This window comes from Zootoca vivipara, chromosome 4 (assembly GCF_963506605.1).
Source record: "Zootoca vivipara chromosome 4, rZooViv1.1, whole genome shotgun sequence".
NCBI classification, from domain to species: domain Eukaryota; kingdom Metazoa; phylum Chordata; class Lepidosauria; order Squamata; family Lacertidae; genus Zootoca; species Zootoca vivipara.
In genome coordinates, this window is record NC_083279.1 from 100,809,312 (window position 1) to 100,824,809 (window position 15,498).

The 15,498-nt window shown below is 45.3% G+C and overlaps 2 protein-coding genes across 2 annotated transcripts; one reads left to right on the forward strand and one right to left on the reverse strand.

Moving 5' to 3' along the window:
• The first annotated feature begins 405 nt into the window (after positions 1–405).
• LOC132592066 (zinc finger protein OZF-like) lies at positions 406–7,792 on the forward strand. The gene is given in 5 exon segments (XM_060274151.1): positions 406–571; positions 840–922; positions 1,898–2,024; positions 3,452–4,482; positions 4,485–7,792. Coding segments are annotated over 4 exon segments (1,365 nt in total). The 5' UTR covers positions 406–571; positions 840–847; the 3' UTR covers positions 4,617–7,792.
• A 2,301-nt stretch (positions 7,793–10,093) lies between these two features.
• On the reverse strand, positions 10,094–11,068 carry LOC118085027 (olfactory receptor 51H1-like). The gene has a single exon (XM_035115283.2). It carries the CDS (start codon positions 11,066–11,068, stop codon positions 10,094–10,096), a length of 975 nt encoding a protein of 324 aa, XP_034971174.2.
• Between the last annotated feature and the right edge of the window lie 4,430 nt (positions 11,069–15,498).

Below are 15,498 nucleotides of genomic sequence, written 5' to 3' on the forward strand. Positions count from 1 at the left end.
AAAGGCCGCCTTCGCCCGCGTCTCTGGGGAGCCATTCTGGCACTGAAAAGGACCCGCTTGGCCGGGCGCGCCAGCCATCCAGCCAGCCGCCCACCCTTCTTAAGCCGCCTGAGAGCAAGCGAGGAGGACGGGCCGATGGCAAGCGAGGCTGTACCGCGTTCGGTTTTGTTTCTTTCCCCTGCATGCCCAGGATTGGAGCTGGGAATGCTGAGTGGGCTGCATGTCCCTGCACGCCTTCTCCACTAGCAGCCCCCCCCCCCCAGTTTTGATCCTGGGAACACCCCTGCATCCCATAATGCTCTACTTATGGCCCATGCTTCGGTTTGATGCAGGATGGAGAACATCCCATAATGCTTTACTGATGGCCCATCCTATTTCTGGGAAGGCATCCATGGAATTAGATCTAACACCTTTAAAGCTTCTGTCTTTGTCATTCTCTTTCTTATCTTTCTCCCCATTCTCTGTTTTGAATCCTTGTTTCTTTTTCAGGAAAAGGATCATTTTGCAGAAATAGACCTGGATTCCTGTGAGGCAGAGAGGCCTCCGTTGGACACCAGAGAGAGGCCACTGGGTAAGGAGGAAAGTGGTTTTTCTCCGTATTGTCTCATTCTGTTGCTTTTCCAACTCATCTGAGGGTACATTTCATCTTGTTGGGACCAAGGGTCCAGAGGAGGGGAGATGTATTTCTGCACAACTAACATGTGAAATGGGCACAAACATCCAAATGTTCTCAGCAGGTCAGGCTTTCTCAAAGGCCCACCTGTAGTTAGAGATGCCCTGTTTCACCTGTGAGAGAAGCAGGGACTCCTGAAATCCTGCTTACCTTTTTTCTTTTGCAGGTGACAGAATGATGCCGGCAAGACCTCCTGATCGGTCTATTCATGGCGGCAGAAGGGAAGCAGTGGCTGTGGAACCAGATCAGGTCAGGAGAAGCTGCCTTGTGGGGACAGAGGCCGAGGGATGGAGCAATGTCATGGACTGGTTGGGCACAGAGGAATGGTGGGAGGAGGCAGATGGGGAACCGGGAAGGGAAGACGTCTTAGAGGCCAAGAAGTGAAGGAAGAAGAAGGATGGGCGATCAGAGTGGGAAGAAGCAGAAGCTTTGGAAGAGGAGGTGTCAAAAGCTGAAGGGCTAACAGGGCTTAGTGAGCTGGGAGACTCTGTGGCAGAATGCAGTCCAGAATCAGAGGCAGAAGAGGAAGATGAGTGGAAGGAGGGATGTGGAGAGGCTGAGGTGAGTCAAGAGAAGGAGGAGCCACCGGTCGCTCCCTCTCCTTTTGCCAGAAGCCACCCTCCCGGCTTGTCTCTCAGAGCCAGGAGACCCCCTGCATTGCAGAAATCTCTGCTAGATCATACAAGACAGTTGGCCATCCAAAATAGGCTTATATTATTTCTAGATTGAACACTGAATGCTAAAATTGGTTTCTAAGCAGTGGACAAATGGGAACAAATAGTGGCCTAGATTCACCTAACCAGCCCGTCTGCTGCAAAATGGGTACTGCCCCCCACTCCTTCCCCTCTCCATGCCCCCATGGACCCCTTGAATTTGACTCTAGGGCATTGGGAGGGAACTCCCCAGAACAGGACATGAGTAGAGGAGAAAGTGGATCCTTCCATCAGGCAAACTGGAATGCTTGCGTAGGCAGAATGACTTGAAAACCTACCGTATTTGCACAATGACAAATACTCATAGTCAAAACACAGAATAATTACAGCATTAAAATAGGTACCCAAAATTAAAATGCAGAAGAAAAGAATCATCCATAATTAAAATGTGCAGCAAAGCAATCCTATTGAAACAACGCAACAACAATTTACAGGAAGGAAACAACAGAGCATTGTGTAGTAGATCATATTTCTGCTGTCTCAGAGGAGGACATTTCCCTTTTTCTTTCAGGGTCCACTGTGCTTTGAAGATGTCGCTGTTCGTTTCACGGACGAGGAGTGGGCGTTGCTGGATCCTGACCAGAGAGCTCTGCATAAGGACGTCATGGAGGAGAATTGTGGGATCGTGGCCTCTCTTGGTAAGGCTCCCTGTGGGGTGGTCATATCTGCCTGGAAATTCAAAAAATACCTCTATGTAACGAACCTCAGATATTTTCACAGACCTCAACAGTGCCCCCTACAACACCTGGGAACCTAACACCCCCACAATAAACAGTAAATTACAGTAATACCCCGCAAGACGAACGCCTCACGCAACAAAAAACTTGCAAGACGAAATAGTTTTGCATTGCAGGAGGAAGTTATATATGTCCGTGCTTCGCAAGACGACCATGCCGTTCTGCGCTCGGGGATCCGCTGCCACGCACTGCCGTTGCAGCAAGCGCACGGAGGCGGCGGCGCTGAGGGGGCTGATCTCGGACTGCTTCTCAGCTGATCAGATGAGAAGTGGCCGGGATCAGCCCCCTCAGGGGGTGCTTCAGGGGGGATTTTTTGGTTGTCCTGCAGCGCAGGCTAGAACTCAAGAGTGGGTGTGTGTGGAGGCAAGATCAATAGGAACGCAATAATTAACTTTCAATGCATTCCTATGGAAAACCGCACTTCGCAAGACGAAATTTTCGCAATATGAAACGACTCGTAGAACGAATTAATTTCATCTTGCGAGGTACCACTGTACAGTTTTTTTCTGTGAACAATCTTCCTCCAGTTCTGCCTTTTTATACCATGATATGCTTGGTCGTCTGAACTGCTCATGTCATCTTAAATGTCAGCTTCAGAGTTGTTAGGAAAGATAAGTAGCTTCTGTCAGGTTTTTTGTTTTTGTTTTTGCTCCTGTCAGTCTTGGGTTGACCAAAGAGACGCCTGACATTGGAGATGGAGGGGAGGCCATGACTGGGCCAAACAAAATCCATCCCAGAGAAGAGCCAGGCTTATTGAATCTCAGGTAGTAGTAGCAGTGATAATAATAGTAATAATAATAATATTTTTTTATTTATACCCTGGCCACCTGGCTGGGTTGCCCCAGGCAATCTGGGAAGATTCCAACACATATACAGTGGTACCTCTGGTTGCGAGCGGGATCCGTTCCAGAGGTCCGGCTAAATCCTGAGGTTTTCTCAACCCGGTTTCTGCGCATGCACACGGCGAAACCTGGTCCAATATGCAGCGAAACTTGGTCCGATACTTCTGGATTTGCCGCTTTCATAAGATGAAGTTTACATAACCCAAGGTGTTACTGTATAAACATGAAAACAGTAACAATAACAATCTAATCCAACGTAAAAAGTACAAAAAAATTAAAATGAATAACTTACATCAAACAAAGCAACATTCATTAATCCATTAGAATTCAGTAATGAATACATTCATTTATTACAAATAACAAAGGTAACGAACACACAGCCAATTGCCTTCAGTTCTACCTCTACAACAAATTTAATGAGCTTTATTCCATAATTGGGGGGTTCATTTGTTCCTGAGCTTCTAATCACTTTTTTCTCCATTGCAGAGAGTGAAGAATTGGAAATCATGAACAAGGATGACCATGACAAAATCTGTAAAAATTTGGAGTGTGGAAAGAGCTGCAGTCAGAGCTCCCATTCCGCTTCCCATCAAAGAATTCACATAGGGGAGAAACCCTATCAGTGTGTGGAATGTGGAAAGAGCTTCAGTAAGAGCTCCCATCTCAATACCCAACAGAGAATTCACACAGGGGAGAAACCATATCAATGCTTCGAATGTGGAAAGAGATTCAGTCGCAGCGACTTCCTCACTTCCAATCAAATAATTAATACAGGGGAGAAACCCTATCAGTGTGTGGAATGTGGAAAGAACTTCAGTCGGAGCTCCTATCTCATGTCCCATCAAAGAATTCATACAGGGGATAAGCCCTACCAGTGTGTGGAATGTGGAAAGAGCTTCAGTATGAGCTCCGATCTCACTAAGCATCAGAGAATTCATACAGGGGAGAAACCCTATCAGTGTGTGGAATGTGGAAAGAGCTTCGCTGATAGCTCCGATCTCATAAAGCATCAGAGAATTCATACTGGGGAGAAACCCTATCAGTGTGTGGAATGTGGAAAGAGCTTCAGTCATAGATCCTCTCTCACTTCCCATCACAGAATTCATACAGGGGAGAAACCCTATCAGTGTCTGGAATGTGGAAAGAGCTTCAGTACAAGCTCCGATCTTACTAAGCATCAGAGAATTCATACAGGGGATAAGCCCTACCAGTGTGTGGAATGTGGAAAGAGCTTCAGTTTTAGCTCTGTTCTCACTAAGCATCAGAGAATTCATACAGGGGAGAAACCCTATAAGTGTGTGGAATGTGGAAGGAGCTTCAGTACGAGCTCCTCTCTCACTTCCCATCACAGAATTCATACAGGGGAGAAACCCTATCAGTGTGTGGAATGTGGAAAGAGCTTCAGTAAGAGCTCCTCACTCACTTCCCATCACAGAATTCATACAGGGGAGAAACCCTATCAGTGTGTGAAATGTGGGGAAAGCTTCAGTATGAGCTCACATCTCACTAAGCATCAGAGAGAATTCACACACGGGAGAAACCATATAATTGCTTGGAATGTGGAAAGAGCTTCAGTAAGAGTGTCAGTCTCACTTCCCATCAAAGATTTGATACAGGGGAGAATCACGAAATCGTAGAATTGTGTAGCTGAAAGTGATCCCTGGTGTCATCTAGTCCACCCCGTGTGATGCAGTTGGCCATCCAACTTCACTTGAAAACCTCAATAGATGGAAGTTCCAGCACTTCCAAGGGAGTCCAATCCACTAAGAGCTCTTGCTGTCAAAAAGTTATTCTGCATGTTTAGTCAGAGTCTTCTTTTTTAACTTGAAGCCATTGATTTGTGTCCTACCCTCTGGAGCAGGAAAAAATTATTTTATTTTCTTTCTCCTTTATTGTCCACCTGGTGTCCTCTTGTCCTTTGAGAACCACAAGACGTTTCTCCTTTTGTTCGTCTTTCCTTTTTATCACAGTTTTGAACGCTCATACTTTGAAGGAGCAAGGTTTTAATTCCATGAAGTCAGCCAGCTACGGTAATCCTGTAGTAACATTCATAGCTGAGATAGGAAGACCATGTTGAGGAAAGAGTATTCCGACGGTTAATCTGAAGGGAGAAGCTGTGGGAAGACGCTCTTCTCCTTCTGGGGTCTCCATCCAGTCAGGAGGGGGAAGATCTTCTAGGAAAAGGAGATCCCCGAGTCCGTGGCAAAGGCTGAGAGGATCTCCTGGGTCTGGCATACAAAGGAAAATACCTCAGGAGTGGGATTGCTAAGAGAGAGGGGAAGCTAGGAAAAGTGGCCCCTCGCTCACGGACCAAAGTATGAAGCCGTGAAGGAAGCTGGGCTGTGTCAAAAGTATTTCATTGAAACACCTGTCATAACTAAGGAATGGAGTTTGATTTACGTTTGCAACCGGGTGGCTGTGTAAAACAGCATATATCCCAGATGTTGTTGTTATTCAACCGCTTGAGGCAACTACAGATTCCCTTCACAGAGCAGCAGAAAGTTTACATTTTGCTGAGTTCTTTAGACCCCAGCTATGAGACCCTTTCTCTTACTTTGGAAGCCTGCAGACCAGATTGATATTGAATATGTACGGGCAGATTACAGGATGAACGGGAGGTTGAGAGAGAAAGGAAAAGCTGTGAGGGGGGGGGGTTGCCCAGTGCCCAGGAGTGGGGGTGCAGAAGAAGCTGAAAACACTGTGCATGCCTTTGCAGCAAAGCGGTGCTATGTGTGCAATTCTGATCAACACCTGGAGAGAGGTTCAAGAGCTCTAGGCTCTGTGATTTAACCCACAGCACCACCCACGTCTCTCTCCAAACTCCAGTGAGCATGTCCTTTGCTGTGTAAAAACAAAACCTCATTTTTGTTCTCTAAAAACAAGACCTCTTCCTTACACACACACACTTCCCAAGATGGCTTGCTCTATGTAGAATCAATTATTGTTGCGATGCTTGGGTCATATGAATTGAATCAGAATATCTAGCCACCTGCGTCATGCGTTTATTCAGGTGAGGCTGAATAAAACACTCTAGAAAAATCCTTCTTGACTGCGTCTGCACTGTTTCAAATATGAGTTCACTTTTCTATAAAAATGTGTCATATTTATTGCTGTGAAATGGTACCACACTCAGCTTACGGATCTCAACCCCCCAAAAAACCTGCACCGACTTGCTGCTTTCCCCCAATTTCTTAGGTAGAAATAACTGATATTGAGAAGCATAGCTGTCAACTTTCCTATTTGAAAATAAGGGATCAGCAGCAGCCTCACCTGTCCTGGGGACAGTCTACGGTAAAACTAACAGTCCAGGATAGCAGCGGGAAACAGCTCTGAAATAAGAGAATTTGCAGCAAAAAACGGGAGGTTTGGCAGCTATGTTGAGAAGGAAGAAGAGAGAGAGAGACCCCCAACCCTCAATCTTTGGGGGTGTGGTAGGCATCATTTCAGCGATGCTGCCTTGCTCCAGTTTGCCTCTGTAAGTCCCCACGTCCCTTTTCCTGTGGCCCCTGAATGGCTCTCTCCTCATCCGTCTGTCTCTGGAGACAATGGAGGACGGCTCAAGTGGTGGGGAGATGGCGACCGGGGCAGCTGGCTGCTGTGACGGACAGGAGAGCCAGAGCAGAGTCCGGGGTGCAGTGCCTCACAATTCCACCAGAGGGCGGGAGCCTCTCTCTGATTGGCTACCCGGAGGGGGGTGGAGCCAGCACTTTTGGAGGGAAAATAAAGGGAGCCGTTTCTGAGGGGATTTTTAGAAAGGGCTGGATTTTGAGATGGGGGAGAGGGAAGGTTGGGAGAAGAAGATGGGGATGAGGAGAAGTTTGGAGGGAGGGAGAAGGGGGTCTGATTTGAGAGGAACATCTTCTGTGATGTTGCATTCGGAACAGATTAAGTTTGTAAGTAGAGGTGCCCCTGTACCTCAGGAGTGGGATTGCTACAATGATAAAAACATAATCAAAGCATAATCAAAAGCATACTGGGATACAGCCTAATTGTGGGGTGTGAAACACAGAGCAGTCAAATACAACATTCCTAGACTGGACATAAAAAGGGGATGTCTGGAGCAGCCAGTCGGAATTTCCTGTTGCCTCCTGGGCTGGGACAGACTTCCTCTGCATGTGACCAGAGGTGGGCGTGGCCTCTCCTGTGCAGGTAACAAAATGGCACAAAGGAGGCAGTCATCTCTCTCTCTGACTCCATTCCTTGAAGCAACATCTCCAGCCAAGAGAGGACAAAGGCATTATCCCGTTACGGACTAGAGTCCAGGTGTATATATTTTGTAACTTAAGTCTGCTTTCTGGGATCCATTTGTGAACAGAATGTGAGTAAACTATTTTATATACTTTTATACAAGACTGTCGTGTCTATTCTTTTCATGAGGGAATAAAAGGAGAATTTCCAGGAAACTTATTTTAGAGGCTTAAACAAGCCTGACAAAGACGTTATCCGCTGCTCAAGTTTAAAAAGGGGAATGTTACTCTGCTAAATTGTAGGACTTCTTAACACAAGTTGGGAAGGAAATAATTAAACAACATATCCTCTCCTGCCTCCCTGAACATTCCTGCACTAATAATGCAGCACTCCTTTTACAAATTGAGGGGAGACTCTCTGCTCACCTGTTTTAAGGCCACAAGGGGGGTGGGGTGATTCATCCAAGGGAAGGACATAGTCCAGTCTTTCTCCTGTCACCCACAGCCATAGAATAAGAGAGTTGTCCACCCAAGCTCTGCACACCCTCCAACATTTTGCAGAGGGAAATTGGGACGCGCGACTTTTGGGGCCACACTCCTGAATGAGTCACGTAACTCACGCGAGAGCAAGGACTCCACAAAATGGGCGTCTTTTGGGGTCACACTTTCACGGGAGCCAGAAAAGGACATCCTGGGAGCCAATCGGAAGCCAGAGTGGCTTTTGTCATTCCAGGACATCCAGCTCAAAGCAGGACAGTTGACGGGTATGTGAAGACCGCCAAAGATGGAGAGTCTACAACCCATAGTCAATATGGCTGAATTTCCACTGGCTGAGATGCTTCTGCCTATCTCATCTGCTTAGCAAATCAAAATATTCACGGCCAACAGGTCCCACCCCTGCCTCCAGCAACTCTCTCCCATGGGAATGGCTTGGCAAGGAGGAGGCTCCTGTTGTCACTTGTCTCCCCTTTTTCTCTCTGTGGGAATTCAAGGAACAGGAAGGGGAAAGAAAACCAGCTAGAAGATTATCACAGGTTTTTTTCTTGGGGGGGGGGGGCTTGCTAAGAGTCCTGTGTGGCACCTTGAAGCCTCTCCCATTCTGACTCCAGCAGTCCTACCTGGGAGCCCCTTATCAGCCCCTCTGAGGCCCCCCATGACACCTGCTCAGCTGAGAGGAGGGGGTCACAGCACAGGGGGCAAATCAGCTGCTTTGATGGTGTTTCCTGCTTGGCAGGGGGTTGGACTGGATGGCCCTTGTGGTCTCTTCCAACTCTATGATTCTATGTTGAACAACAACAAGCCCCGAACAGAAACCTGTGGCACCCCACATGTCACTTTTCCCCAGGATGATGTCAGGGGCTGGGCAGAGGAGGAATGGTGGAGACCCCCCCCCCCCGCAGCATCGATTGACAATAGGGGCTCGAGGTAGGTTGCAGCTCAGAGGCAGATGAGAGGGAAAGTTGGGAGATCATGGGAGAGCCAGTGCAACACCTGACTGACACATCATTAGAAAGCATTCCAGACCCTCCATCTCCCAGAACCCAGTGAGCCCTGAAAGTAAGAGAGCAAAGAGCTCAAAGGCAGAGGGCATGTAGCAGCACCCGTAGAAGTGACTAATGGGCAAGTGGGAGAGACGGGTGTGTGTGGAGAGATTCACCCAGGACAACGCCATTATCCAAGAGGCTGGGTTGTATAACCTCTCTCTGTAAATACTTCCCTTGTCTTTATACTTTCCTGGGCAACAGCCGGGTGTTGCTGACAGCAGCCTGACGGATTGTCCCAAGTCAACTTTAATTGCTGGCTAAGTCATAAATCATGAGAGAAGGTGCAGGAGCAGCCTGCCGGTACTGATAACCGGGGAGAATTATTTCATTGGCTATTACAACAAAATTTATTGTTAAGAGGACACGTAAAACAATTAACTAGCGCAATAAATAATCAAAATACAGAACTCGGAAGACTGGGGGCAGAAGCTCAGAGGTGTTCAGTGAGGAACCCCCCCCCATTCCCCCACAGTTCCTTGTGTTTAAAGCAAATGTGTAAATGTTTTCCAAGGTTAGACAAGATTATTTCTAGACAGACCTGGAATGTGTGTTTTTTGTAATTAATCTTCTGGAAGGAGTTGCCAGGCAATGGGTGATCCCCTTACTGATTAACCAGCACCCTTGTTTGTTGAGATTGGACAGTTTTATGGCTCATCTTGAGTCCATATTCCAGGAACCAAAGCGGAAATCTGCATGTACAAAAAATTTTTTGAAGCTGAAGCAGGGGTCTAACTCAGTAATGGAGTACAGTATATAGTACAGAGTTCAGTTTGCTGTTGGAGGAGTTAGTGTGGAATCAGGAAGACTTGGTGGCGATTTACCGTGCAGGGCTGAGTGAAACCCTGGTGGATAAATAGGCATGAATGGATTCCCCCCCCCCAGTTCATTGGAGGCATTGATGCAAGGAGCCTTGAAGCTTGACCAGCGGTCACAGGAGCGGAAGCAAGAGAGGGGAGCTGTTATCAGCCTGCAGGTGAGACCGTTTGAAATTCCACACATTCAAGAGAAGACCTGGGAGCCAAATGAGGAATGATCTGGCAGAAGAGGCTATGCAGATAGGTTTCCAGAAAACTCCTTCCAAATGACTCCAAGGGACCTGCAATCTTGGAACTTCAAACCACTTGGGGGAAGTTGGGTGAGCATAAAAATTGGTTTGCGTCTGTTTGGAAGCACCCTTGTTTCACCCATCTCTGTCACTGGAATGCTTTCTTTAAAAAACCTTTGAAATCTAAAGACTGAAGAACAATATTTTTTAACAGTGAAACTAAAATTTCTATATATATTTTATCCTTTTAAGGATTGAACTGGATAAAAGTGTTTCGTTTTTGTGTCCTGTTGCTTCTTCAGGCTTTGCGTTTCCTTGCAAACCAATTTCTCTTCCCTTCGACACAGAATTGTCATTTGATAAAGATATCAGCCCCTGGTTTTTTTAAACGGAGAGTTTTGTAAATCCTCTGCCGAATTTGCTGGGTCTTCACACTGTACACAACAGGATTAAGAAGTGGTGGGACCGCTATGTATATGTTGGCCATCAGCATGTGGACAATGGGGGAAAGGTGCTTCCCAAATCGATGTACCACAGTGACGCCAATCATTGGGACGTAGAAGATCAAGATGGCACAAATGTGGGAGACGCAGGTGTTGAGAGCCTTGAGGCGCTCTTGGTGGGACGCAATGCTCAAAACAGTCTTCAGGATCAGGATATAGGATATGAGAATGATCACAACATCCAACCCCAAAGTAAACATGACCATTACCAAACCATACAAAATGTTGACTTTTGTGCCAGAACAGGCTAACTTCATTGTGTCTGGGTGGAGGCAGTATGAATGAGAAAGCACATTAGATCGGCAGAAAGGGAGCCGTTTAATAAGAAATGGACAAGGGAAGCAGACACAGAAACCTCTGCAGAAGATAGCTATACCTATTTTTGCAGTGACTGTATTTGGAAGAAGTGATTTGTATCTCAGTGGATCACGGATGGCAATGAACCGGTCATAAGCCATTGCCACAAGAATGCCAGAGTCCATCTCTTGAAATACGTGGATAAAGAACAGCTGGCTGATGCAGCCATTGAGTGGGATTTCTCTCGAGTCAAACCAATAGACCCCCAGCATGGTTGGCATGGTGGAGATGCAGAGGCCCAGATCCGAGCAGGCAAGCATGCAAAGGAAGAAGTACATGGGCTCATGGAGGCTTTGGTCAATCTTGATGACGTAGAGGATTGTGATGTTCCCAAGCAGAGTCAGGGCGTAGAGCACAAACAGTGGGAAGGCCATCCAAGAGTTCTTCTCCTGCATCCCAGGGATGCCAATCAGGACAAAGGTTTGGTGGCTCACAAGGCTGTCGTTATACCCAGGGATGGATGACATGGCACGCCAAGAGCTTTTGGTGGAGTGAATCTAAGACGTCATAAAATTCTTATTCTGACATGATTTGACAGATTCTGTAAAGTGTTTAAAAATATCGTAGTTTAGTCCAACAGGAATAGTTGCCTTAGAGCCTCTATTCAAAGAAGGAAGAGCAGTCTTGAATGCTACCTCAGCTCACCTTCTACCCTGGCTGGAGAGCACCCCAACCCCATCATCAAAATCAGTCCCCAGTTGTCTCCCAACTTTAACAAGTGGAGTGGAGGTCACAAGAGTGTGGCTTTCAACTTCTCATCTGAAAAATTGAAATAACAATCACAGTGCAATATATAAATTAGAAATGGTAGATCTAAATCACTAGCTGTAGTAGTATTATTGGGGGAAGACAGGACTACTTTCACCCCATGTCCTCCTCTTCTGAGAAGACACCTTGAAACTGAAGTCCTTCATTTTGCAGCCCTATCTAGTTGATGAGAGAATTGTGATCATAGAATCATAGAAATGTAGAGTGGAAAGGACCATAGAGGACATTTTCTCCCTACTCCAAACAGATGTTGCAGCAAAAACTGCAGCCCACCACAATTTTCCATTCTTCCTCACTGAGAGGTCCTGCAGTCCTTCTGCTCTGTGGTCCCTATCCTCCTCCCTCCTCCTGGAAAGCAGACCCCACCCCACCCCCCACCACAAGATAGGGCAGAGCAGTATAACCTCCAGATTATTGACTCCTGGTCCAGGCAACCAGGCGTTTTCTTGACCAGCCCCAACCCTCCCCCCCCCCAATATGAAGTTCCAAATTAAACCCCATTTCTTTCTGGCTCCCAGTATTAACGGCAGCATATTTACATAACTGAGGAAACTCCCTCTGAAGTCAATCGGAGGAAAACTCATCTGCTTGATAGCTCCTGCCGCCCTTTGCACTTACCTGACTTCATGGCACAGCCTGTGATGCTAACATGCTTCCTCCCAGGCTATACGCTGATCCTGCCTGTGCTGCTGCAAGAGGGATTCTGCCTGTGATATTTATGCTGTGTAAAGAGTTATTGAAAAGCTCTTTTCCCTCAGGGAGACAAGTTGCCCTCAAACCGGGAGACGATTGCAGAATCCTGTGGGAGGAGACCTCGCAAATCCCAATGGCAAGTATTAGGTCATCTCTGTGGCTCCTGCACAAGGACTCTGAGTTCTTGTCTCAGAGGCGTTCCAGGGATCACTCTGTGGTCCTCTCCTTGGTATAACCAGAGAAATGGGAGATGTACAGAATATCTTAACAGGGAGGTCTCATCCTCCCTGCAAAAGTGAGGACCTTTAAAACATGGGTCTGAGTAGAATAATTGGGTCCTTGTCATGAAGGTCCTAAAGAGGTTCGGTTAGCAGGCCGTTTTGACCAGGGAAGTCCACATAGCACTGGTGTTGTATGAGCTCCACATGCTGCAGGACTTACCATGCATGCAGCAGAATTATTCTGCTACTTCCAGACTTTCCTGGAGTACATTGCAATAAGCTAATTGGGAGATAACTACAAGACTAGGGTGATGACTTTTTCATTTTTTTCTCTCAAAAATTATTTCCTGTAGCACAAATGGATGAACGTTTGCCTATTAATGACTAAAATGAGCTATATTCCATTGAAATATTTAAAAAAAGGTTACACACAAACCGTTTTTAATTTTTTTGTATGCCATTTTACCATTTCATAAAATTGTATTAACAATTCTATATATATTTCGTATCAAATTTGGACACAACACCACATTCCACAATGGGGAGTGTTCTTAGCAACATAGGGTATACAAATGTCACACCTGCGCAAGGTAAAAGCCCCTTTTTGGGACCTCAAAACTCAGCCAGCAGACCCTGCCGGGCATGCTGGGAAAAGAACCTACAGGAGAGGTAGCAAAACATCGTCCTCTAGTGGTGTCTATACTGTTACTGCAGCTAAAAAAAGCTTCCTTGTGTGTTTGATGACCCTATATAATGTTGCATAATATATGTGACTCTAAAGCTTGGGTTCAGTTTTATATCTGCTTACAGTGACTTCAAAAATGGTAAAAAAAACTGATAAATAAAATTTTAAAAATCATTTTGTGTGTGAGGTTTTTTTAAATCAAATCTCTTTGAAAGTAAGATTTTATCTAATCTTTAATGATAGCTCATCAAATTATGATACAGGGAAATGAGGTTGTAAAAACGTCATCACCCTACTACAGACCTTTCTTCTGAAGTTAAGCCCTGCATCTGGAAGTGGAACCATTTGATGACAGGTTTTCAGAATAAAATCAGTTGGCTTATCATTGCCACACAATGAACCCAGTAAAAATAGATTGGAAGATGGAGTTAACCCACTGGAACCATTTCTTTAAAAACCTTTGAAATGAAAAGACTATAAAGAGAAATATTTTAATGGTGAAACTAAAATTTCTATATACTTTAAGTTTCTCGGGTTACAAAAAGTACATATATCTACTTTCAAATCGGAAAGTCCTTTTCACTGATCAGTTATATTCAATGTGAGACTTTAATGCTGTATACCGTATAAGGTTGGGAGAGAAGAGAGGTGGGTTGTAAATTCTTTGTAGTGTGAGAGTGCAGAAATGTCTAGGAAAATGTTTAACAAGGCCAGTTCTGGGGTGGAATTTAATACCTATTTAGTTATTTTGCATATTTCTTGTAGGACTGATGTCCGAAAGGGTTGAATTATGGGGCGATCCCATCACATGTGGAGATATGTGCATTTTGAGGTGCAGCCTCTCCAGCACTTTGGTGAGGTTCCTGTGTTTATCAGCACCAACTTACAGTGGTGTTAAGTACCATCTATAGACAAGTTTCAAAGTGAGTTCCCTCCTTTCGACTGAGATGGATTTAAAGGGAGGTTTAAAGATTGAATCTGGTAATAGTATTTCATTTGGTGCCCTGTTGCTTCTTCATTTTACTGTAATTTAAACTTTGCTGGAAGCCACCCAGATTGGCTGGGGAGACCCAGCTGGATGAGCGGGGTACAAATATATTATTATTATTATTATTATTATTATTATTATTATTATTATTATTATTCAGACTTTGAGTTCCCTTATGAACCACTTTCTCTTCCCTTTAGCACAGAATTGTCATTTGGAAAATATACCAGCCCCTGGTTTTCTCCCCCCCCCCAATTTCCCCCCCTCAAATATGAACATAAATATAAACTTATCACATACAGAATAACATATACAGACCTTCACCTAATACATTTCCAATCCCAGCTACCCCCATACACTCTAATGGTTCTGCCGAACCCAACTTCCCCTTCTCTTCACATTTGGTTTTATAACTTCTATTCTTAAATCATATGCTTTCTTTTTCTTCTATTTCCTTAACTTTCTCTTTCTATCCACATCTCAAATATCACTTTATATTTACTGATGTAGTTATTATGTCAAACCTGTTAGTGTCTTTATTGATTTGCAATGCATTTCCAGATATTCCACAAATTTACTCCACTCTTTTTGAGGTTTCTGATCTTTTTGCTCCCTTATTTTCCCAGTCATCTTGGCCAATTCTATATATTCAACCATTATCACCCTCCACTCCTCCACTGTTGGGATCTCTGTTGTTTTCCATCTTTGTGCCAGTATCATTCTGGCCGCTGTGGTGGCATACATAAATATTTTCTGATAATCTGATATTCAGACTGTCTAGCCAGAGTGGTGCATGCTCTAGTTATCTCCCGCTTGGACTACTGCAATGCGCTCTATGTGGGGCTACCTTTGAAGGTGACTCGGAAACTGCAATTAATCCAGAATGCGGCAGCTAGACTGGTGCCTGGGAGCAGCCGCCGAGACCACATAACACCGGTCTTGAAAGATCTACATTGGCTCCCAGTACGTTTCCTAGCACAATTCAAAGTGTTGGTGCTGACCTTTAAAGCCCTAAATGGCCTCGGTCCAGTATACCTGAAGGAGCGTCTCCACCTCCATCATTCTGCCCGGACACTGAGGTCCAGCACCGAGGGCCTTCTGGCGGTTCCCTCGTTGCAAGAAGCCAAGTTGCAGGGAACTAGGCAGAGGGCCTTCTCGGTGGTGGCGCCTGCCCTGTGGAACGCCCTCCCAACAGATGTCAAAAAGGAAAACAACTACCAGACTTTTAGGAGACATCTGAATGCAGCCCTGTTCAGGGAGGCTTTTAATGTTTAATAGATTATTGTGTTTTATTTTTCTGTTGGAAGCCGCCCAGAGTGGCTGGGGAGACCCGGCCAGATGGGCGGGGTATAAATAAATTATTATTATTATTATTATTATTATTATTATTATTATTATTATTATCCTTTCCTAATAATCCTAGCAGAAACAATTCCGGTTTCTTAGGGAACGTTTATTTTAGAATCTTTTTTAACTTGTTGTATATTAGTTCCCAAAACGGTTTTACTTTTTTGCATAGCCACCACATATGATACATATCCC

Coding starts and splice junctions, on each gene's coding strand:
- LOC118085027 (XM_035115283.2), bottom strand. CDS start 11,068: ATGTCATCCATCCCTGGGTATAACGACAGCCTTGTGAGCCACCAAACC.